Source organism: Ischnura elegans, chromosome 3 (assembly GCF_921293095.1).
Source record: "Ischnura elegans chromosome 3, ioIscEleg1.1, whole genome shotgun sequence".
NCBI classification, from domain to species: Eukaryota; Metazoa; Arthropoda; class Insecta; order Odonata; family Coenagrionidae; genus Ischnura; species Ischnura elegans.
The window spans coordinates 30,487,479-30,512,860 of NC_060248.1; the positions used below are offsets into that span (position 1 = coordinate 30,487,479).

Genomic DNA, 25,382 nt, shown 5'->3' on the forward strand with positions numbered 1-25,382 from the left:
ACTCTGTTTCTAAGCCGTTAATTCCCCCGCATATTAAAGAGAGTCAGCGCGCACACGTAAACCGGAACGACAATAAGACTTATTATGCATTAACCAGGCATCAGGCTACAAGACACTTGACACGACTAAGGGATCGGGTGGGTGTGGTGGCTCGAGTGTTGCCTCTCCAGCCCGTGGGGTCCGGTTCTAATCGTGGTAGAGGCAGCCATTTCACAGACGAAGCCCAATGCCTGCTTCAATGTTGCACACGGGGCACTTATACTAAGGGGACTCACAGTACTGAGGGCAAGTACAGCACTTCGTCCTTCGGATAGGACGGTTAGCCGCGTTCCCTTTGGTGTCTTTAGTTAAAGCAAGTATAATGTCGACTACGGGTTTCTCCCCACTTTCTCTTCCCAGCCCTAAGTCAAAGCTCATAAAATCTTAGGTGTCGGCCCCCGTCTCACCAATACCAGCGTTTCAAAAATAATATGATGGTCGGGGTGATTCAATAGTTTCATGTAAACTTACCATAACGGTTGTTGATTGTAGTATACCTTACGTGGTAATGACCAAATTAAAGACGTTGAAATTGTTCCAATTTTAATTACAGTTACTGGAGCACAAAAGTAATACCAAAGATCAAATCCAAAATCTTGGATTCAACAGCAATAGATTATTACATTTATACAAATATTTTAAAAATCTCTATTTTTACCAATACTTTTTCTACAATAAGATTTTGGAATTAACAACAGAATAACAACAGATGAACTTAACCCCTTTGGTGCTTTACATCCAATGTAGTTGAATGTTTTCCAGATTGAGTAGTGAGAAGTATTAAAATCGAATAACAATAAGAATTATAATAATCATACTCAAATATGTAAGCGAATAAATAGAAGACAAGAGACCCCATTAGTAAAAATCTGGGGGATATTTAGAGGAGGTCACCAAGAGCTGAGGTTATTTGAGCCATTAGGAGAGGTTGGGGGAGAGTAGGGGAGCAAGGATGGAAAGAAACCCGGCGGAAGCATGAACCTGTGCTTTACGAAAGGTGACGAGAGTCCAGGGCTTCACGCTCCTTCTGACGAAGGGAATGCTGCACTTAGAATGTCCTCAACAAAGCACTCGATATAGGTAAATCTCTGAAAAAAATATCCGCCATCGCCGGGATTAGAACCCGGACCCACAGGTTGATAGCCAATACTCCACACCAACACGATCCCCACGCATATGGAGAAGGGAGAAGCGAAGGGCAAAGGGCGAGGAGATGCATTCTTTATAAGCCATTGAGCCATGCCAGCGGCAAAAGTCACCAAACACGAGAAAAGTACACCGGAAAATAAGAAGAATTCAATCTCATAATTCCAAGGAAAAACGATATTTTCCAGTTTCTCTCTCAGCTCGAATGTAAATAATTTTTTTCTCTAGCGTTTAAAACATGTTTTTTTTCGAGACGTCCACCTCTAGCTGTTACATAAATCCACCACTATAAATGCCTTCCACAAAGCGCTCAAATAGGATTCGCGTAATCCTTGACAAATCTCCGCCATCGCTGGGAATTGAACCCGGACCCAGAGGGTGGGGAGCTGATACTCTTGCCACCGCACCAAACCGATCCCCACGCGCATGGGGAAAGGAGAAGGAAAAGATGAGGAGAGAAGTGTAGGTGTGTAAGTGGCGGGAGGGAGAGAGGCTGCGGCTTAAACTGCCTAACTGACTTGGCTCGACAGCCGACGCACGCACTCACAGCCGAGGAGAACGAACGCACCGCGAGAGGGAGGGGGCGGGGAAGAGAAGAAGCATTTCGGCGGCCACCCGCGAAAAAGCCACCTGGCGCCCCCGCACCGCAAAAGAGGCAAAGGGACGGGGTGGAAGGAATACTGGAAAAAAAATGAAGAGGAAGGGTTGGAGGAGTATGGTTTGCAAATGATTCGGAAGTGGGGGGGAGGTGATTTAGATGACAGGAGTTGAGAGAGAGGATCTTCATGGTTGAAGGGGGAAAGGGGTACTTGGCGGGAACGGAGATTTTTAAAAAATGAATACCAAATATGTGAATGTTAAGAAATGATAAAAAGAAGGAAAACGACCAAACTGAGGAGTGGGGAGGAGGGAAAAAAAGAAGAGCCGCGCTCGTGAGGGAGGAAGGAAGAAGATATGGAGAGAGAAGAGACAAGTGTGCAAGAGAGAGGGGAGGGGTGTAAGGGAGGGAGAAGAGTAGATGGAAGAGGGGGAAGCGATGTTGCCACATCCACCGGAAAAATCAATGCGAGAGTCGAGAGCGGGGGAGAGTGGAACGGGCGGAGTGGGGGGTGGGAAGGATAGGATAGGTGGTGGGCGGGAGGCGAACAGGAACGAGGGAAGAAAAGGCGAGGGGGAGGACAAAGCGGTGGCGGCCGGACACCCCGACGGAAGGGCAAAGGGGTTGCCGGGAAGGCAGTGGCGGATGTGCGCGACGATCATCGAGGGGGCGGACCATCCCCCACACCGTGTCGATGCATCAACGAGTGCTGATATGAGCGCGAGACCGATCCGATTTTATTTCGCCATTTTTCGCATCGTCCTAGTGGCGGCACCGCATCGAAGATGACAACCACCCGAGTGACTACTGATTTGAAACAGGAGAGATTGGAAGTTCACACTGAAGCTTCACCTGAGACACGGAGATGAGGATACCGGTTCTTTCCGGGGCTTCTTCCACGTCTATCCGATTAATCGAGGATGAACAGAATACCGAAGGCGATCCGATTATACTCCGCCAATTAGGAAATAGGTCTCAAATAGGACACCGAAATAAAGATGACAAGTCACGTAATGTCTACCGAATTCCAAAAACTTCGACTACAAATCAAGCGAATATCGCACAGTTAATGTTACTCTATTTAGGTTACATAGAAATGGATTTCAACGTCTACGCAAACTACCAGACGAGGTACCACCAGATGCTGACGCGAAAGCGTTGAAAATAGTTGTAGGTAATAATAAATTAGACATCAATAAAAGTATCGTATTTTATGAACCGAATGTCCAGAGATCAACGACAGCTGATGAGAAGCATGCTGACGACGAACCGATCTTTACACCTCTTCGTAACGATATTTCTCCGTAACGAAACAGCATCGAGGATGACAGGCATTCGACTGACAGCCGATTCCGAATAGCGACGGCACTCGAAGATCACATAAAAGCTACCGCGGAGTCCTTTGAGTTGCGAAGAGTGTATTATCCAGTCTTCCTTCGCGTCTATCCACATTTTTCACCATATTTCACCAACAGCATAATTCCATTAAATTTTCACGATAAGTTCATTAGACCATCCAATACTGCAAGAATCGGCGCTATTTCCAAAGCAATGTTTTCCTGAAGCATAGGGTGGTCTAATAAAGTTATTACCTATGGCAATTCGCAAATTATTTCTTTAATGATGCTGTTAGTCACAAATGCTCACAAATTATTCCCTGACGATAGAATATAATTTCGCCAACGTTCCTGCTGGCTTTCTCAGGTTCACGGAGTGAATTACGGCCATACATAGGGATAGAGGGGGAAAAAGGCCCTGAAAACCTGCATCCTCAGAAGACGGTGGAACCTACAACGCAAATTCCTCAATAAAGCATATGGAGTACGTCAAACAAAATTCAGTATCAATCGCGGAAATGACTCGACAATTCCGTCACTGATGACCCTTCGGTCAACACTGAATCGTTCTACAGGAAGAAACATACAAACCAGGATTAGCTAAAAATGACTTAACATTCAAGAAATCCGCGAGCAAAAATTCGCAAACCTTCAAGCTACTAAATACTGCACATTCAAAGACAGATATCACTGTACAATAAATCTACGTATATCCACGGCTTCCAAATCCCAGGTTGGAAGCATTACATGGCAGAAAACTTCAATATATATTAAAAATTTATACCGGATATGACCAAATTCCATTAATCCATTCGCAAAAACAAAAACATGACCTCCATTAACAATAAACGATAAAAAAACGATACACTATTGACGTATCGATTCCGACATGTATCGATGCATTGCAGATCGATTCTGATTCCTCTCGGGAACGAGGAGAGATAAAAAAATGACGATCCTGATCACCGACAGATTTCCACTGGGCGAGAGCGCGGGAGTCGTGGACCGCGGCAGCCGGGATTACGACGGCAGGAGAAGGTGGGTGGGGGGAGACGATAAGTCGGCTCCCTCCGCTTATTATGAAAACATTTCGATCCGGAGGGAGCCGGAGGCGTGTAGGCGGCGACGAATTGGAGCGTGGTAATCTGCTGGAGGGGCGGCAGGGAAAATAAACAAGAAGGGAAAGGAAGGAGGAGAAACGGGGGGGTGGAAGACGAAGAAAAATTCCTTGAACGCAAGCTCTCTTCCGAAGTGAATAAAAGTCTCTCGGGTTCTCCACCGGGTTTGTTCTTCCAATGCTTCGACGCCAGACCTGAGAATCGTTATCAGGGCTAACGTATGCCGTCTCTGAGGAATGTCTGGTTGTTACCAGATCACCCCAAGTCCACTGCGGTGTCCGTCCGTTGCGTCTGATGGGTCGGGGGGCGAGCAGTTTCTCGGTTGGACCTGATACCGCTTCTGTTTATTGACTTTCTTATTGGAAAACGGGTTCACGTCCTATTCGACGGACGGTGTGTCGCATTAGAAGAATCTTCGAAACACGCAGAGCTCAAACAACCTCGGAAGAACCTCCCACACCCAAGGGAGCTGATCCCGGGTCCACGGGTTGGGAATTCAATACAATAGCGTAGCCAAATTTTTTAAGATATTTTACAGGAAATAACAGCAGTTAGCAAAGATAGCGTCGGACGGAAAGGAAGATTCATACGAGGTCAAGATAGTAGCCTTGGTACTGTAACTAGTTATTCCACCAAGATTTTTGACCTGCATTTCTAGTTACACTCATTTCAAGCGATAAATTTCCAATACTAACTCCCTATACCAAAACTTCTTTTCTGAAAGGAGCCAGCAGCTTTCAAGCAAACTCAAGTCACATTCTAGCGCCACCGGAGCCGACTTACTAAGAAAGGGCGCGGGGAAGTATTGAATCCAATAACCCGTTCAAAAATCACCGCATGATGTGGCACATAATAACTGAAGCTGTTGTTTTCCTTATCATTAAAAATCGCAGCTCACATGGATATATGGCTAAGACGGACAAAGAAATTATATCTTAAGTTAAAAGGGCGTGCATCCCTCTCGCTCGAACGGTCGTATTTTATGTTCCTTGGTGGCGCATTGCTCAATTAAAGCTCACGTAATTAACTCGAGAGTTCCGTGGTACAGAGTGTAGACCATTGCCAACATTTCGCAGTATCTCAAATAAAATAAATACATCTGATAATATACTGCGGTATATATTTAAAAATTGAGGTATAGTAATGTGTTGATGAGTCTTTACTCTGCGTGCCCTAATAATTTCAAAATGATGGAGTAACATCGATTAGTCTTTCAACAAACTTCATATCTTTTAATTGGTACAAAGGCATTATTTTCAACAATAATAGCCTGCCATCTCTTTTTTTTCAGCAGTCCCCTATTCCAAATATAAACAAAACCTAGGCAACACAACATACACAACAGAATGCATGCCGACACAATCCCACCCATACATCAAACACATAAACATAAAAGAGTTTGCAGACAGACACTACAATAGCGTGTTTTAATCAAGTAACACGCCACTTGAAAATACCAATGGGGTGGGAGGGATGCGTCATCTAAAGATAAACGTGAAAGTGGAAACGGGGCAGAAGGGTAGGAGGTACGACGACGGAGCAATGCCGCCCCACTGGTGCCGCGGCGCGACTTCCTTCGCTTCTCTCTCACTCGGGAGGGAAGAGGCGGAGGGAGATCGAGAGAGAAAATGAAGGGAGAGGAGATGGGCGAGGAGCAAAACAAAAGCGTCGCTGATCCCTCCTAGCTCCAATCGCGTGCGCGCGGAACGAGAGAGAGAGAGGGGGGGCAACTGTGGGGGGTGGGGGGGGAGGGAGGGTTGAAATCCGCAAGGATCACCTTTCATCGCCGCTAATTATCCCCCGGGGGGAGTGGGGGTGCGCGACTCCTCCTCGGTGCTACCCTTGGGGACGGAAAAAAGACGGCCGCGACGACGGAGACGGGAAGCAATAAAAAAGGAAGGAGGGCGCGAAAGGGGGGGAACTGAGTCTGCCGCCGCCGATGCGAATTAGGGGAAGAATATGAGGCGATTAATTGGGAGGCGAGCGACGAATGCCACGACGATTAGCTACAGATCGGCACTAGGGGAGAGGAGAAATCGCTGACTCATAATCAAACATTCAGCGTGATATCCCACACCGTGGGAGTTGAGAAATGTCATCAGGTTGACGCCATGCATCCGATATGAAATTTTAAATAAAAATATTTCCTTTATTTGCCAAGCGAAACCTGGACTGTAAAGTCCTTTCTTAGAGTTAACCTCGTTTATATGCACACACATCCTAGCCCTCATTGGTGGAAAACCCATTCGGTTGGGGATTCGAAGCCAAAACCTCCGCATAATCAAGAAAGGACCTTATCACGCTGCCACCGAGGCCATCGATTCCCGTTCAACATTCCATAACGATATCACCTTTTTTAGGCGACCTGCTAAAAAAATACCGCTGCAGACAAGATTTGAACCTGCGCGAACATAGCCAATAGGATTTCAAGTCCCAACTTTTTAACGACTCGGACAATACTTTTGGGAGTATTTACTGTACAATCTCCGTAAAATAAATGAACCACCTTCGTTCTAAGAAAGACGGAACTTTTCTGGAAAAGCGTGTCTCGGAGGATGTGACTGCTCCGCGTTTACTCCACTTGTGCCTCGATGGATTCTGACAGGGAAATGAACGAACCTTTTCGCAAAATCCGGGACTGACGAGGAACTTACACTGAGCATTATAACAAAATAATGAGCCTGCTTGCCTTCCTTTCGTGGTTTTGTTGCCGTGATTTCGTATGGCCGATATTTCGCAAGTTGTAAATATTTGACTTCCCCATGGTAAAGACGTGGCTAGCACATCATTCTTCAGTAAAGAAATTGCTTTCATTGAGGCGCAATAACTTATGACGCAGAGAGGAAAAAATATTTATCCAACAAATCGTTTCGGAATATTACATCCCAAAATGACAAAGGTGAATGACAACGCATACTTAAGTAGAAGGAATCCATAATGCTGGGTAGAAAGAGAAACCATATCCTGTGAGTTAACTGGCGCATTTTGGGATTTAATGTTATTTTCATTTAGTACGAGAAGATGGTAGTAATGCTCTGCCACTCCGCAAAGGTGGAACTTCACAATGGCCAGCCAACCAAATAATACGGTATTTCGACGATCAGTATTAAATGAAGAAAATCAGGGACCCAAAATATTTAATACCATGCAATAATCAAACATTCAGCGTGATATCCCAAATACAATCACTCAATTGCAGCTGCAAAGTGACATATATTCTAATAAACTGCCCATTAAACACTTAAAACTTTCCATGGTCATAATCTATTCATTTCTATTACCACCATCATGATTAAATGATAACAATTCGACTCCCCACTCATCCAAAATCGACATCGCATCATCCAAGATACGGCAATTCGTAAATACGCGTCATCCGAAGTGACTAAAAGCCTTACCCTGCCCCGTTTCCGACACACGGACTGAGAGAATTGCCTCAATTGGTGCATCTAGCCACAGCAATTCAGCGGAGTGACTAAACAGCTACACCAAGCATTACTCCGCATGAAACCCGCTCTGAATGTCGCCCTACCCGTACCCGCATGGTCATTAGTTTACCCCGGGGTGGCTATTGCTCCGGTTGATTTTCGCCCTGAAACAGACGGCAGTCGAGCGAAACGGACGAATGAGATGCGATTCAGCAGGGACGACAGAAAGCAGACCAAGTTGATCTCCGCTTACTATCTCCATATGTCCCCAGCGATGAGAAAATTATTTGCGGTATTCGCGAGGCGCACCGTCGCTAACTCACGCCAGTGCCGGTATAGAGGCGAAAATCCGATGAACAAGATGGGAATGAGGTATGTACATACATAGCAAAGGTGGAAGACCTCTGTATTTTCATTCAAAAATAGTTATCAGACCTCAACCTTAACATAAATCAATACATAATTTATAAACTTATCGCAAGAAAGTAAAAAATAATAGAATTACACAAAGAAAAACGCAAAGGACGAATAAGGTGAAAATATCAGCTCATATTAGAACCTACTTATTTTCAGAGTGAACTAATTCAAAATTGAAAAAAATTGTCTGCAGGAAACAATAACTGGTTTGACCTTGAAGTTGATTAGAAGGAAGTAAAACTTTTGATTTTGGACAGTACAAAATCAAAAACTTTAACTTTATTCCACTAGGCATGGTATTCCACCATATCTTGCCGAATGTAGTTGAATCGTTTAAGTTGATTGTTCTGTGCAAAATAATTTATCTGCAGATTATTAAATGCTAATTTCTACAGATGCTGTATTGCCATTTACATTTTCCAAAAGGCAATTTCCACAAAAATGATACTTGAGCATAACATTTGCAAAATGTTATGCTCACGTATCATTAACCATGCCATGGTTGCCATGCCATGGTTGAAAGCAGTGCACTGGGAAAGAATAACTTTAAACAAGCCACACTCTTGAAATTATGTGAGTGATAGTATGGTTTCCTTTTATTTAACAAACGAAGCTAAATCGGCATAGGTCATATCCATGAAAGTATGCACCTCACGTAACACAGTTTAACCAGAGGTACAAAACATTCTCGAGAACCTTAATTATAAACCCCTATTATTTCCAAGAATATTGAAAAAATTTTGTTTGCATACATGTTATTTCATTGCACAGCATATGATATGCAAAAAATGAATTTTGTCACCCAGAAAGATCCCTTATTTTTCCCTTGATGATGGAAGTGTTAAGCTACTAAAGTATCCTCTTCTTTACTGAACATCCAAGTGTACATTTACAACAATGCTGACACAATTAGCACAAAAATTCATGACGATGAGTAATTTTACATAGAAATCTTCATGAAATCCTTTACTACAAAGAAATATAATATATACAAGAGTATAAGTTCACCTACCGTGATCACCAGACGACCTGGAGGCAGCCGAGATCCGCTCCCTGTCTGCATAAGAATGGGACTTGGTCAACGAGCTTTTCCTATGGCCATCATTTTTTGAGGTTGAGTTTTTTCTCACTGGCATGGTTCCACCAGATACCTATCCATGAAAAACAGGGTAATATCAGGGAATATTACAAAATTAGTGGGTTTAATACCAAGATACATTGATGGTGAGGTTCATGTGGCACTTTTCCCAACAAATGTACAAAGGAACATGATGAATAGCACCAGACACATTCGACAAGACTCTAGCATGAAAGATAAATACTCGATGAAATAAGGGCTAACATTCAACAAATACATTTTGAGTCCTCTTTTGAAGCAATTGATAGGACTTATGTACCCCAATCACTTCGTCTATTCTATGGCTTTGGTATGAAAAACTGCTTCTATTTCCACCAAAAATTAAAACTGCGTATCTGAACAGTACCAACAACCCTCTGTATGCTATATTTGACCTGCATCAACTGTTTACCTCCAACACTACAAGCATATAACATTATTAATAAAGATCTGTAAACTTAGAGCAATCTCATAACAGAAATAAAATATCAGCAAGTACAACTAACTACAAAACAGAAAAAAGTGAATAGAGTTGAGCTTCCATTGCCAATCTCGATAGAGGTCATGTATAATTAATTAAAAAAGACAAAAAATTCATTCTAGACCATTTTCTTATCAACTTTAATGTTGATTTCTTTTCATACTTTATCAGAATCTTTTGTGGCTGTTCCATTTAAAAACTAGCTGTTTTGACGTGGAGAATGGTAGGAAAGGAAGATCAAAAAAAAAGTTAGGTAAGGGAGAGTAGAGGAGTGTTTGAGGATATGTGCAAGGGAAGTGATATGCAAATAAACCAACAAAAAATAAATCAAGGAACAGATAATAAAGGCTCCACTGAAACTTCTTCTTCACCTAATATCACGCATAGTCTCCCCAGAAATTGACCATAACCCCTCTCTCTGAGTTTTTTTTTTATCATTAAACATCAATTCCTTAAAAACATTAAGGATTACAAACTTCTTTTAACGAAAATCTAAGGAAATATCAAGTTGAAGGAATTAATTGGGAATTTAAGGGTGCACCCAGGATCAAAACTAGGGGAGGGGCAAGCCATGGTTGTTCAAGTTATAGGTAAGATTTAAGCATGGAAAAGGTGAATGAAATCAACATTTTAAGGAAACTGGAACAGCTCTATATTAGTTTATAAAATTATTTGCTTGAAAAAATATTATTTTCCTTATAGACATTTGCGATTTTTGCTTCTAGCGGGGAGCAGCTGCCCCCTCCGGTCCCTCGCTGGGTACGCCCATGTGGGAATTCACCATAAATGTGACCATGGAGCCAAATTTTAATTTTAATTTGCCTAAGTGGCCACCCAATCAGAAAGTAAATGATAAGATCAGTTGCGGTTTGCACAAAATAAACTTTCCCAGATGCATAAGCACAGGAATGCACCACGTACTATTCATGGTGATTGAACAGGAGCAAGAAATGGCACCAAAAATGTCAAGAAGATAAGGTACTTCAATTTCCATTGACCCTGTACAGTCTTTTCCTGAGCGCATACATTTACTCAAAATAAACCAAAATTAGTCAACGAAAATTTGGTGAAACAATCCAAGGACCAGAAAATTTCGTGGACACAGGATAATGATATATGTAATATATAAAATATATGTAAAAATAGATATAGCATAATAGAAAAACCTGCTGCAGGCAAAAAAAAGTGGAGTATAGATTAAGTGTGGATGCAGTAGACTAACATTACTGCAGGTAGACACCTGAAGTAGTTGAGTGTGGAATTGACAGAGAGGAACAGAAAGAATACACATCCATGGTAGCTACTTTAGTAAGTGAATGGATTGTCAACTATCAATTGTAGTTAAGTGCGACAAAATCGCTTTGATTCACCACCAGTTTGCAGTTTCATAATGCAAATTTTTCAATGTTAGGCAGGCTTCAATAACAGATTTTTTCTAACAACTGGTAATTACTGTAATCAATGTAGGAATGTTTATTTACATCTGGTATGTGGACTCCCAACATATTTGCCTGCCTTCCCTTCTACACTTTTCATCGCATTTTCTTTACCCCTTAGACGGCGGGAACGTTTTTAAACGTTTTGTACCCCTGACTGCGGGAGAAATGTCTTTAAACGTTTAACCATTGCTTGACTACCTAGGGCAGTTTCCGAAATTTTTTATTTCTACCCGGGTAGAGCCCCAGTACACTTTCCCTCACTATAGGGATTGCTAATGCGGCTTATCTCTCCCCGGCCATTCATCACGGAAGGGGGTGCCTCCCGGCATTTCCTATCGTACTGCCCATTTCGTATTGTTTCCTTCCTGCTCCACGATTTTAATATGCCTACAATACGTTCCCTAATGTTCCCTAAGGCCCATCCGTTGGTAAGAAAGAAGGGTTCCCCCGGATTATAAGGGATCACTCGTTACGAGACACTTCGCCAGGCTGGAGGGCAAAATATTTCTTGGTTCCCTCCCGCACAGGCTGGTAGATAAATCATGCATTCCGCAGCTAAAGGGTTGACCTCATCCGGCTCACACCTTGTAAAATGTATCAAAGATTGGCTATTAAATAGGCATTGTTGACATGGTCTACCTTGGTTAGATAACCGGACGTGGGATATCAAAAAAATATAATTTTGGCAAAATTATAAATTATACCACAGCTAAGAAGCACAAATTTTTTTCATAAAAGTGCACTCTTCTCTATATTACTGGCACTATAAAATGAACATTACAAAACCAGCCTTCTGTGAGTCACTCCTGAATGCTGCTGAACCATTGTAAATATTCAATTTTATTATTTCCCAAGAGGCCTGATGTCGAAAAAAATCTCTTGATCTTTCTCTACATAGGAGGATCTACAATTTCTCTATGAACAGTGAATTTGGTTTTGCTAGTGGTAGCCCGTGTCTCCCAAATGACAGCACAGGATTATTCCATCCTCTTCTCTTCCACACCTATCCTTACCCCAGAGGTGTCGGTGAGCTAATATCGATACCTACTTTCCTCCCTCCTTCCTTTAGCCCACCCACCTCCTGAGGTCTGTTCATAAAAGTCTCAGACTGATGAGCCTGGCCTCAGGAGACAGCCTGCACAGGGTTTCAATTCTTTTGCCCTTGAGACCACATTTCCCTCATCAGGCCATGACACGCCAAGGAAAATCCAAGTCCCTCTCCTCAGCTCAAGTTCCATACGTCCACACTTACAAGTGAAAATATGCATACATAGTTGGTACCTTTTCTCACATCCATGTCAATAATATTTATTACAAATCCCCATTCAAGTAGAAGACCTTATCACTATTTTGAAAATTTAGCCTAATGAGACACTTTTACTGTAAAAAAATATGCTTATAGTCAGAGATGGGCAGTATCGAAAATACTTGTATTTGAAATACGTATTTTCGATACTTTTTTAGTTTGTAATTTGTATCGGAAATACATTTTCTGAAAGTATTTTGTATTTTGTAACGAAAATACATCTAAAGAGTAGTTTGTATTTTTAAAATACATTCAAAATCAAAATACATGTAATGTTTTTGTGCATAAGTAGAAAGAGCGTGCGACGAGATGGCAGGGATCCCGAATGAGTCAGTATTAGCCTGCCATCTATGGGACTATAAATTGCCCCTTAATTTACTTCTATAACACCCGTAGGCCCTTGTATACTTGCAAAACGTAGTCGCGTGTGGAGTATTTTGCGAAACGAAGTTTTGCATTGAGTAATTTGTGGAGGGGACTTGTAGAATCTGACGCTGTTCCCAAAGGTGCAGGAGACATTTTTCTCCATTTTATTTAAGACATTTTGCCATGGATAATGGTCAAATTGCCAGTTTCCTATAGATACGTTGCAGGAATGTTTGAGCCTCTCATTCTAAAAATATTTGAATTTATTTTAATTTTTTATCAGGTAAATACTTCGGTGAAGGCATGTATTTCGTATTTTAATAGAGTATTTTGAAATTACATTTGTATTTAGTATCGAAAATACAATTTTTAGAAGTAATTTGTATTTTGTAATTGAAATACATATTTTAAAAGTAATTTGTATTTTGTATCTAAATACATTTGACATGTATTTTGCCCATCTCTGCTTATAGTAATTATAAACGATTTAAGTTTTTCCTGGTGTATACTTCTGACAAATATTTCTCGGGTTTGCATCCAGGTTAAAGCTTTTATGCTGACGTTTCGGAAGACGACTTGTCTTCCATTCTCAAGGCTGTGTTACTTTATCGAAGCTCAATTTCACACTGAACTGGATCGACCGTTTACCGAGGACAACAATACGGCTCAGGTGTCGTCCGATTGGCTGTAGGTCTTTTGAAATTCTTCACATTTAACCCTTATGTTTTTCATACAGCTGATTACAGGTCTCCATGTAGTGCTTAGATGAAAGCCGGTGTCCCGATTGAAATTTTTGGGATTTTTGGCTTGCATAAAACCTTTAACCTGGATGCAAACCCGAGAAATATTTGTTATAGTAATTAAGCCACCAAATTTTTGAATTAATGAGTTATTATTACATTCTGATTGTGCCCTTTTCTGGGAATCAACTGGAACCATGTATGCATGTTTATTTTCACATGTGATAGATTTTTTCTTCTTTGGGTGTATTTAATATGAAAATAGTAATACAAAATCAGGATATAGACATACTGAATGCATGCATACACTTTAACTCATTTTTTAACCCATTTATTGCAAGTTAAGGTAGCCGATATTATGGTCCTTACAGGATGAATTAAAACTGCCATGGGTCAATTTATTGGCTTATTTATTTTTAAGTAATAACACGGTAACCCAAGCAAAAATTTTGCATTTCCACACTATCAGGGAATATGTATGTTAAGGAAATGGCATAATTGGGTTTCAAATAGAGAAGGTGGTGTATCATAAAGTACTTTCTTTTTTTTAAACCTTTTTTTGAAGTTTAGAATTAAAAAAAAATTACGGAGTTGATATACCTCAAGCAAGTAATTGACATGGAAAAATCTAAACTTTTAGGTCAAATTAATGGATGAATAGCAAAATTTGAGATTGAGATTGTATTTTCTATCAGAAGCCGATGAGTCAACATTTAAAATGATATGTACCTCATTTATCACCGTAGGTGCAGTATTAATGGATCATATATGGAACGACAGAAAAAGCCCTTTCTGTAATAATATATATGATGATGATGGGTAAATAGTGAAATTTGAGATTGGGATTACATTTTTCGTCAGAAGCCAGTGATTCAACGTTTGAAAATAATACCTCATTTTTCAATGTAGGTGCAGTATTAACGGAGCATATACAGAATAACAGAAAAAGACCTTTCCATAATATATATGACAATAATAATAATTAAATTGTTACCTTACTTCCTAAAACATTATATCAAACACCTATTATACTTATGTGGTACCAAGCCCCTTCTATGATCAAAACAATTCTTCAGTATTGGGAAAAATCTTACGTCTTAAGGAGGAACCTGCGCTTCGAAATACTGCTTTCATTAGTTAGATAAACTCGATAACAACGAGTTAAAATCGCTAAATTAGTCATTCATAAAAATTAAAAGTAATGCTAAATCAATCAAAATAGCTGTACAATGCATGAATTTTACTTAAAATGGAATAATCTAGTGATATGAAGAATGGCTGTTATATTGACTCTTAGGTATCGGAAGAATTTAAGTACTTTCTCTGGAAATACAGTAAAGCTTTATACCTACATCATTTGTGATGAATAAAATGAACTTAACTAATGAGACCTTTTGTTCTGTTAATTTCAACCTAATTTGGAAAAATGGTTTATTTATAATTGCTGACCACCAACTTGACAACGCTGCCAACATATCGTAGTTTCACAGCGGTTGAGCACCTTTGTTTGTTTACGTTACCTCGTAGAGTTACGTTGCATTGTGACAATATTACTCGTTTTATTATCCCTTTTACTCAGTCTTAAGTTATTAAATATACCTTTGGGCTGAAGTGATGGCGTCATTATGCCGATTTAAAGGCAAATTTGTGTCTGAAGGTAAAGGTAAGAGCTTGGATTATTTGAGGAAACGAAATGTGGCCGAAAGTGAATCCATCAATTCCATCGAAGCGATTTCAACGAGTGCATCTGTTGAAGGATACCGAATCGTTTACGTGCATTTTTAATTTCTTAAGAAATTTTTGCAATATTTCCAACATAAAGTGTCCATCATTGTTAAAATAATCAATGTTTATGTCTTGATTTATGAAGATTAAAGTCCCTGTCGAATGACTGACACAAAGCTCTTTAATGTTTATTTCTTTGTAGATTTTCCATTCAATAGCCTCATCCATACTATTAATAAGGAGTTGATTAGTGAAAATTAGAAACTAATGTGTCAGTTATAACCCAAATGTAATTCGAATCATTAGTATCAGGATAATTAAATAATACTTGTTCCTAGTGCCGAAGTTTCAGTAAATTTGGAAGGCTGGCATTGCAACTTCTACGGACTCACTTATGTCAGCTGCCATCTATTGTTCAGGAATGCATCCTAATTTTTATCCTCCTGCAATGACTTCATGAATAGGTAAATGTATTTAATGTTGTTTTTTCAAATTATGCTAATTGGACCTTTGGAAAACGTATCAAAGTAAATTGTTTGGTCAGTGAAAAAGGAAGTACTCTTGTCTATTTTATTTTATACTTTCGAAGAATTACATGGGTGAATATTCGATTAATTAGTACGTTCGCGAAGTTGTATTTCCAAATACTACATAGTCGGTACCCAACGGCAATATGCTTGTCTCGCGGTACATTCATTTACCTGTACACCTTATTCTAGACATTTAATATCAATTAAACTGATGATTAAATACACAATGCGCTAGATTTTCTACTTTACGCTTAGAACTTCTATTTAAATAAGTATTTTCTACAAGTTGAAAACGATGCATATTTTTCGAAATAAACATAAAAAAATTTGAATTAGTATTCAGAAGAACAGATAAACTATCGCAAGTCTCATTATATTCTATCATTTTCGCTTTTGAAGCGATACGCCGACAATTTCAAGGGATGTATTGAATTCCGGTCATGATCATTCGCATGTTTAATAAAATGTAGTCGCATATAGGAATTACTTTAACAACCAGCACTGATAAATTTCACACTTCGGTGTAAAGCACGTTTCGAGATGAACTGAATATTCGTTTAATGAATACGTATAAAAATGACTCCGAAAAATCCAATTCACTGGAATTATGCAGCGGTCGACAGGTGCAATATCGCTCTTCATATTTAACCTCCGTATATTTGCAACGTTGCCACTACCTCCGCCGCATAATGGCTGCTCGCTCTGCAGAAAACCGGAAGTATGTTCTTTAAACTTAAATACTGGCGCTAACATATCGGTAACCCCTTCTAAAAAAATACATATATTAAGCATCGATGTCTATTCTATGCTGTGCTAATTTTTCAACGATATATTTCGGGCCAAATTTGAGATAAAAAATGTTTTACAAGGGAAGGTCATCATTCTCCCATAAAGACAATGTATTTCAAGGTGGAAATCCGTCATTTTCAAATCCATAAATCTTTCTTAAATGGCCGGTGACATAGTAATATTTTTTCACTATTCGATAGAAAAAATAATGAGCAACAACATATGTCAAAATAAGGGGAGGTTTTCGGGCATGTTTGAAATGATGGTTCCTCCTTAAATAAAATTAAGCACCTTAAATAATATAAAACGTGAAACCTTGCAAACATAATCATAATTACTATTTCAACTAAATGCTTAGCTTGCCATGCAATTTAAGAAGGTGGAAATGAACCACACCTAAGGCATGAATGGTAATTAATGCAACAAGGACAAACATTGCACAGCAATTTTACAGGCACGAGGACACCAATGTGGATAGACATTTCTCTAGCCTTTTATTACAAAATAATTTATCAACAAACCTTCTCAGATCTGTCACCAGATGGCAGTCTGGCAACTGCAGCATCAGGTCCATCTTCTGGTGGAGGTGGTTGAGAGATCCAGTTGTACTCTCGTTTTTCAACAGGCAAGCCCCAACGCTCATATTCCAAAGACTGAGTTCTCAATGTCTCATAACAATCCAGACAAACAACTGCAAAATCCCCATTCTCAAGCAGAAGACTTTGCTCTGGTTGCCGATGGTACCGAAGGAAAGGAAAATCCTGAAAATAATAGGACAGTAATTTAAGCACACCAAAAATGAGTTCAGAAGTCCATACTAGAGATGGGTCAAATAGCAGATTTCTCAAACTCGAATATCGAATTCGAATATTAAATCATTGCTCGAATATTCGAATACCTCAAATTTCGAACACCACGAATACTAGAATTGCACAAAGGATATTAAACGTATGTTTTTTTCTTCTATTTCCCTTGATGAATGTAAAAATAAAAAGGTATTCAGTGTAACCTCAATGTATCGTTTTTCAGGGGGGACGAAAAAAACGATGAATGCGGGAATGTTTGACTAGGTTGCCTATGCAGCAGGAAACCCAGGATTTTTTTTTTTCGAGTAATTGAGATTTCCTTTAAAGGATTCAAACAGGAATTGAGCTGATAAATGGAATATTTTAATTTCATGGAAACAATTTGGGCTCATAGTTGATTCAACTTACATCTTTTTCAAATATCCTAAGGGGACACACAACCTCACGAAAAAATGATTGCATGCCATCTCGGCTTTTACACTGCTACGATGGATTTCTGTCTGATGTATATATTCTTATCTTATTCTTATATCAAATGCAATTTCAGCAGCACTACGATCTGATACTCGGCTTCATCCAACTTCTTATTTTCAACAGGCAGCTCGCTTTAACCTCACTCCTACAGTCAAGTGCTAGCGGACAATCCGAGGCGTTTTGCAAAATACACGTGCTTCTACACCGGATTTTCTTCAATTATTTTCAGCCCATCTTTGGAAGTTCTCACGAGATAAGCAGATGACTTCGAATTGCTAGCAGGGAAAAACCAAATATCTTGAGAAAATATCCCTTCGTCTGTGACTGTGACAATAGAGATTTATAGCATAACTCATAAATTGTAACTTGATATATGTTTTCGAAAAAAAATACCGCATCAACTTCCGAGAAGCTCAGCTGTGAGGATATCAAGTTTCGCCAGAATGCTAAGTCTCCGTCGTATTTCGACATTTATTTCCTTGCGTAAAATGCTTAAATAAAGTAGGAAATATGGCGTGTTTGGTCTTATTCTTTTTGAAATTACGCACACATTACTAATATTTCAGTCCAATAAAGATGTAATATCAATTGACGAAAGTTATTGTTAGACACCTTTTGTGCTAATAGATGACTCATGCAGCGGTTGACCTACAGAAATGGGGAACTTCGAAGCAGGTAGGCATAAAAAGGTCAGTGGGGAAGAAAGAAAGAAGGGTAAAACTAGACCCTCAAATGAGAATATTTTTGTCAACTATTCCCCCTCTCGGAAATTCCCCTGAAGCTGAGTAACGCTCCAACCCCAACGCAACCCTCCCCTACAAAGGCGTAATAGCAACCAGATAAACAACAACAAAATAACTGTTAATATAACGATTTCTGTACCTGATGATGTCACCTCTGCAATGAAACCGTTCGTCTTGAAGAAATCGTGTGAAAAAGTACCATAACTATTTATTGTCCATGAAGCATGTGAATAAGAGAGAATTTAAGATAAAATCCTGCTTTTGAAATGGAAAGTTATTAAAAAAAGCTACCATTAAAAGGCACTTAAGAGTTCTGGTTATTTAGAGTTCTCAGTGCCAAACCCAGGAAACGGACCCGTCCTCCTACTACTGGTAATGTGACTGTCAACCCCTGCTCTTCTAGCTCTTCCCTGAGCATCTACAACCAAAATGTATGAAAAATTAAAAACAAATTACCAATCTGAAACTCTTGTGATTGTGAGCTCTTCCCCTTTGACATGACTGCTCACTCTGAGACATGGCTGATACCATCTTTCAGTTATAGTGAGCTTTTAATTCACATTCTCATTCCATTCATGGACGAGATTGTCATTCTACCGGAGGTAGAGTGCTACTCACCATCAAATCTCTGCTTCCTTCCAAGAAAAAAAACTTAAGAAACTAGCAGTGAAATTGTGTGGAGTGAAATACCTATCACCACCTCATGTGAAAGCCTCTAAGGTCACCAAAATACTAGTTGGCTGTTTTTACCATTCCTCAGCAAGTGACATTATTGTTTGGGAAAGTTTCTTGAATATGTGCTCAGAGGCATGAATCTGTGTCCTGTGATTCTTTTGATTGACTTCAATCTCTGCATTCATTGGGAATCTGCCACTAATGGCCATTCCCTCAATGCTCATAAAAAAAATATTTCATTTCATTTTCTTAGGTGATCATCCCCAGCCAAAATATTTTTGAATCAAACCATCAGTACACTGACACTTATTTCCTCTTCTGTGGCCCATGGAAATCCTGTGGAGGTCCCCTATTTAACATACACCCTTTCACGTGAGATCAAAGGTTCACTGAGAGGATTATTGTAAACTGCTCCGTAGACCTTTTTCCTTGATGTCTATTATCCCCATTGTCCCTTGAGGGAGTGGAATTTCTCCATGGTGTCCTTTAGGCCTTTGTAAAAGATTTGGTTCCCTTAGTAAATCTGAAGGCAAAACAGTTCCCCCAACCACTTAATGCAGACACTATACACATTCTTGGCCGCAAAAATCACACTTGGAACCTCCACAAGGCCACCTCAAAGGAGGAAACTTACCGTTGCTTTGTTGACCTCAAGTGATATTCTAAAATTCCTCATTCCCTGTAACTACAAAAATATGCACAGACGGTTTCTTCCAACATTTCCTACAGTTACAAAAAATTCTGGTACTTAAGCGATGAATGCTGTACCATCCTCAGATTCCTAAAGCAATCTCCTACAATGCCAAAAATCCCTTGGGATCAGAGAGACCTGACCTCTTTCTCTATTCTTTTCTGAATGCTTACAGCCTACTTTCAACTACAAATTAACACCTGCCTATTTCCTCCTTCCCATATCTAATCATTCTCTCTCCTTTCTCTATACAGACATGTTCCCACAAAGTTCATAAATATCTAAGCAAAACACCACTATACTGCTCACCTGGACCTGACGGTCTTAATCTAAAACCTCATTTGCAACTGCACCTCTGCCATCTCACAGCCTTTCACCCTCTTGGTCAACCAATGCTTTCCATTAGGAACCTTCCCTCAAAGGAAATACACCAATGTGATTCCAATACCCAAGTATGTAGTACCAAAAATGACATCTCAAACTACCCCCCATATCATTGCTTACAATACTTTCTTCCATCTGCAAGAGCATAATGTCAACAGGATTTATCATTTCACCTCAGCTTTTTCATCCTCTCAGCAGCATAGTATCCTCCCAGGAATTTTATGTCTAATGAATCTTACTGTCTTCCAGCACTACGCCGTCAATGCAATAGTCCACTCCAATAAACTTGATGCCATCTATCTTGACTTTTCCAAAGCTTTTGAAACTCTCCATCATCCACTCCTTCATAAACTAAGCCAACAGTTCCGTATACATGGTGCATTCCTTAGCCTTCTTTCTTGCTTTCTATCCCACAGAACACAGCGTGTAATATTAGCTGGTGCCTCTTGATCTTGGTCTTCTTTGATGTCTTGAGTTCCTCAGGGCAGTGTCCTTGGGCCTTATCTTTTCAATTCATTTATTTATGATCTTCTGTCCCAACTTCTTTCCTTCCAAACTCATACACTTCTACATGCTGGTGATTTCAAGATTTAAAATGAAATTAAAAATACTGCTGACTGTATAAACCTTCCACTTGCCCTTAATCAAACTGCCCTGTGGTGTAATACTTTAAAACTAAACCTAAACCTTAGAAAATGCAGTATCATCACTATTGCATTAAAAACAAAACCCCGCAATACATATTTAACTACACCATTAATTCATCTCCCTAAACCAGAGCGAAAACTCGTACAAGAAAAATAGGAAGAGGCTCACAGTTGAAAATCAACAGAAAATTAATTTGCCAGGAGGTACAAAAAAGATATGACACCTTTAATCCAAATACTTCAACAGAAATGATCAAGTTTCTCAAAGACAAGCATTAGGGGTGTAGGAGTCTTCAATTATGAATACATTATCATATTGACGGTCAGTGTAAATATCAGGCATTAGTCCAACTTACCTTAACCGGCAAGGCTCTCACTCTCTTCCGATAAGTAGTGATTCCGCATACATAGCAGCAGTAATCATGCATGTCATAAACTCTCTGGTGAGGATCACAAGGTGCTGGGACATTCGAACCACTAGATGACTGGCCACCAGCACTAGCAGCCTCATACACACGCCACTGTGCAATCATCGAGTGGTAACAAAACGTGCACACTAGCGCTGACCCATCATCTTTCAGCTGTTCAGCATTTGCAGGAGAAACGTGATTCAGCAAAAATGGGAAGAAAGGAGCATTCCTACCCTGCGGTCTCCCATACAGAACACGAGCAAAGTTAAAATCTGAATGAAGACCGCAAAGGAAACAGTAAATGGATGAAGAAGATGCACTACTAGCTGGTGGGTATGCATCTCTGCCATCATAGGAGTTGCCTTGTTCTACCCTTTGCAGCATAGGATCGGGATGAAGGGCCCCAGAATGTTGGTGATGATGTCCAGATGATGGGTAAGGCGATGTCGTAGGAGTGACCCTAGGAGAGCACTGCTCAGCAATGCCAGACCGTGCTGAGGGATTGGCAGTATTCTGGAGAGACATAGAGGACGTATGGGTTGGGGGTGACGGAGGGAGTAATCGCTGAGGTGGAACAGGATAGGAGGTATCATTGCGCTTGGCCACCTCGCCAAGAGGAGAGGGAATGTCGTAAACTCTCCTTTCAAGGGGAACCCTCTCTGATTCGTACCCTTCCCACTGCATGGTCAGATGAGAGGAGCAGTTGGAGCAGGCAAGAACACGCCCATGGGAGTCCATGCACGCATTCTCTGATGAGCGAGCAACATGTCGCAAGCATGGGAAATGCATCGCATGACTGTTCATTCCCTCTGGACACGTGCTCAGCCAGGACATGAGAGCTCTTGAGAAAGATCCACGACATATGTAGCAATGGAAGTTTTGCGTATCATCCTGAGGTGCTACAGTATTTCGAGATGTTCCGTTCCCACCAGATGGGGTGCGAGAGGTAGGACGAAACTGTTGGGAGGAAGACGAATCTCCAGCACCTGAACCACGACGCGCTGAGTTGTTTCCAGAGTTACCACCAGGAGCCTCCCTCTTAAGGTCGTACGGACGGAACCTTATGTCAGAGCCACTAGTGGTAGACTCTGAAGTCTCCAAGTGTTTCATTGGAGCTGGAGGAGGTGGCACTGCAGGTGAGGAGCGGCGCGAAGTTGGTTCAGGTGGGTGGCTAGAAGCCCCTGGGGCACCAGGTATCTGAATGTCACCACGGCTCACAATAACACTACTGCCACCACCACCACCACCAAACACCTCATGCTTCTGAGGTATAGATTTGTAGCAGATAGAACACACTTGAACCATGCCCTGAGGAGAAATGGGACTAGCACCTTGAGGGGCTCTAATGTTGCAGATGAATGGATAGTAGGACTCATTCTCTGGGTTTGGACAGCAGTAGAGCAGACGGAGGGAGGAGGATGGATATTCGAGAGCACACGTATAGCAAACAAAAGTCGTTGTGTCGGGTGCAGGAGCATGCCTCTTGCGAAGTACATAGTGCCGATCAGAGTGAGCTGTTCCACGGCTCTGATAAGACTGCCACTGCCGAAGTAAGTGCTGCTTGCATGCCTCACAGGCCTGGACTCGACCACTCGAGTCCATGGGACGAGAGCGAGCGGGCCGTGGATGGAGCATGAGACTTGGGAAGAATGGACTGACCACCCTAGGACAAAATCCAAAATGTCAATCACACCATTACCAGAGAAAAAATGGGACCATCAGAAAGTTGTAACTTTGAGTTAAAAAGGCAAAATATTACGAAAACATCATATCTGCTAGTACAAATTAAATATGTAATACTATCGTATTATTCTACCTTCATGTCATGGCTAGGTGGCAAAGGTCATTCTGATTATGAAAGGCTACCAGAATCAACTTTTAAGACAAGCACATAAGTAGGCACTAAGTCCAGTTTTCTCATGAAATTCCAATGAAAGTATGAACGAGATCAATCATTAATGATTACATATGTGGAAAAACAACACACAATATTGAAAGCATGAATCAATAAGTGATGTAAAACATTGTCATACCATGAGGATAGTGAAAAACAAAGAGTAATTTTAGAGCAAGAAAAATGCTATGGCTACCGAGGTTATGGTAAAAAGATCCAATTATAAAGTAGATGATGTAATATAACAAAATCTAGAAAAGTGTACAATAAGAGTGTAATTTTGGTAAGTGTTCCTTATCATAAAAAAAATACTGGAGAGGCACGAGGGAAACTATTATTAGCAATTTATCGAAAACATTTTACGACAAAAGGCTAAAAACACATCTTGATAAAAATGATAATTTATCTATGTGTACAAAGTATTATCAGGCATTACTCCAAAAACCAAGATATCTTCAAAATATGAAAGAAAAAGGAATTATAATCAATAAACAATTCCAATAAAATATAAGTACATACATACTTGGCAAGTTCTCTTTGATATATCAAGCATAATATAGACTTTCAAACAATGTATTTAAGATTATATGGAAAAAATGTAAACGAAAAAAAGCAAGAGAATGGGAATACATCGCAGATACAACTACAAATTGAATTGTTGTTGAATTAATGAATTCTCATAGCAATACCTCTTAAAATATGAGAGACATTGGCAGTCTGAGACAAAATAATAGAAGCAGTAGTTACCCTGTCGTTCCAGAGGCAGCAGGAGACTGCGAGGTTGGCTTGGCATGGATTTCACTAAGGGAACCCCGACGATATTCATCCCCACACACATAACACACCTCAGTGGCAGCATTCTTATCTGGCATACTAAGATCGAGGATTCCTGGAGGGCCTGATGGGCCAGAGGTAACAGGGCCCACAGGGTGGGGCCCGGGGCTTGGGTCACCAGGGGGTGGCAGTTGCAGGGCATGGCGAGTGGCAAGACTTGATTCAGCACCAATGGCATCTCCATGAGTATTAGGTAACACTTGCGAATTATGCTGAGAGCTAGGTGGAGGGGGAGGGGGGCACATCTGTGGAGAAAACACATCAAACGTTGACAAAATCATTTAAGAATGCATTGACAATTATAGACAAGGAATAAGAAAAGGAAATTGATTGAATTGAATAAAATTGAATGATTAACAAAATTTACATTAGTTGAGGAGGAATGTGATCACTTAAGATAATGATAATACGGCAAATATTGCAAAGAGTAAAATCTAATAAATAATAATAAATTCACTATTTTAACTTCAGCCTCAATTAGCTGGGAAGCATGAGCAAGGCCACATGGCTCATAGGCAAACAATAAGAACAATGGTGTGGAAATTTCTTCTCCCAGATAATTAATCTCACTATGGCTTTTTTCAAGTATTTTCATACATCTTTTCCCATTTTACCACTCATTTTTTTTCAAATAACCTTTTATTTGATTTGGTTTCACCTAAATAGGTAACCTATATCCAGCAATATTCTCACAGCAATCAACACTACCATTCTTTGCACATTCCAAAATATTGTCTCCAGAAATGGAATAATTACATGTATTCTTAAAAAGTGTGCTGCTGCGTGACATGCTAGTGAGTCACACTATACCTCACTAGGACAAATTTAGAATTAATCTACAATTTCAGGTTATTACCACTCAGTGAATCGAGAGGTTAGACACAAAAAATTGGTGCATGTGGCATAGAACTGCTCAGCAGTGGCTTTCCCACATTCACCAACATCTCCTCTCCCATAGCTGAGAGCAAGAGTACTCCATTAAAGGGAACCAAGAACATGATGGTTGAAGTGTTATTTCTGTAGCCATTTCATGCTCATTTTATTCGGCAATGCCACTAGGAAGCTCTATCTCGTTAAGTGCGACTTTCACAATTGACCATAGCGGAAGTTGTCTTTTTTAGTTGACAAACATCTCGCAGGCCTTAAATGCGTGGTTTATATGATTTATTGGCTCAGTTACTTTACTCAGTCACTCATTAACTAATTGATATTTCCTCGTGAAAAGTGGAAATAGATGATTGGTAGCAC

General features: G+C 40.2%; 1 protein-coding gene across 1 annotated transcript in view; it reads right to left on the minus strand.

Annotated features, from left to right (window-relative positions):
• The window catches only part of LOC124155155, a 342,994-nt gene that overhangs the window by 300,213 nt on the left and 17,399 nt on the right, over positions 1 to 25,382 (minus strand). The window contains exons 5-8 of the mRNA XM_046528872.1: positions 24,048 to 24,379; positions 21,353 to 23,069; positions 17,098 to 17,337; positions 9,096 to 9,234 (exon numbers count right to left, since the gene is read on the minus strand). Coding sequence (XP_046384828.1) covers positions 9,096 to 9,234; positions 17,098 to 17,337; positions 21,353 to 23,069; positions 24,048 to 24,379 — 2,428 coding nt within the window. The remainder of the gene's footprint in view (positions 1 to 9,095; positions 9,235 to 17,097; positions 17,338 to 21,352; positions 23,070 to 24,047; positions 24,380 to 25,382) is intronic.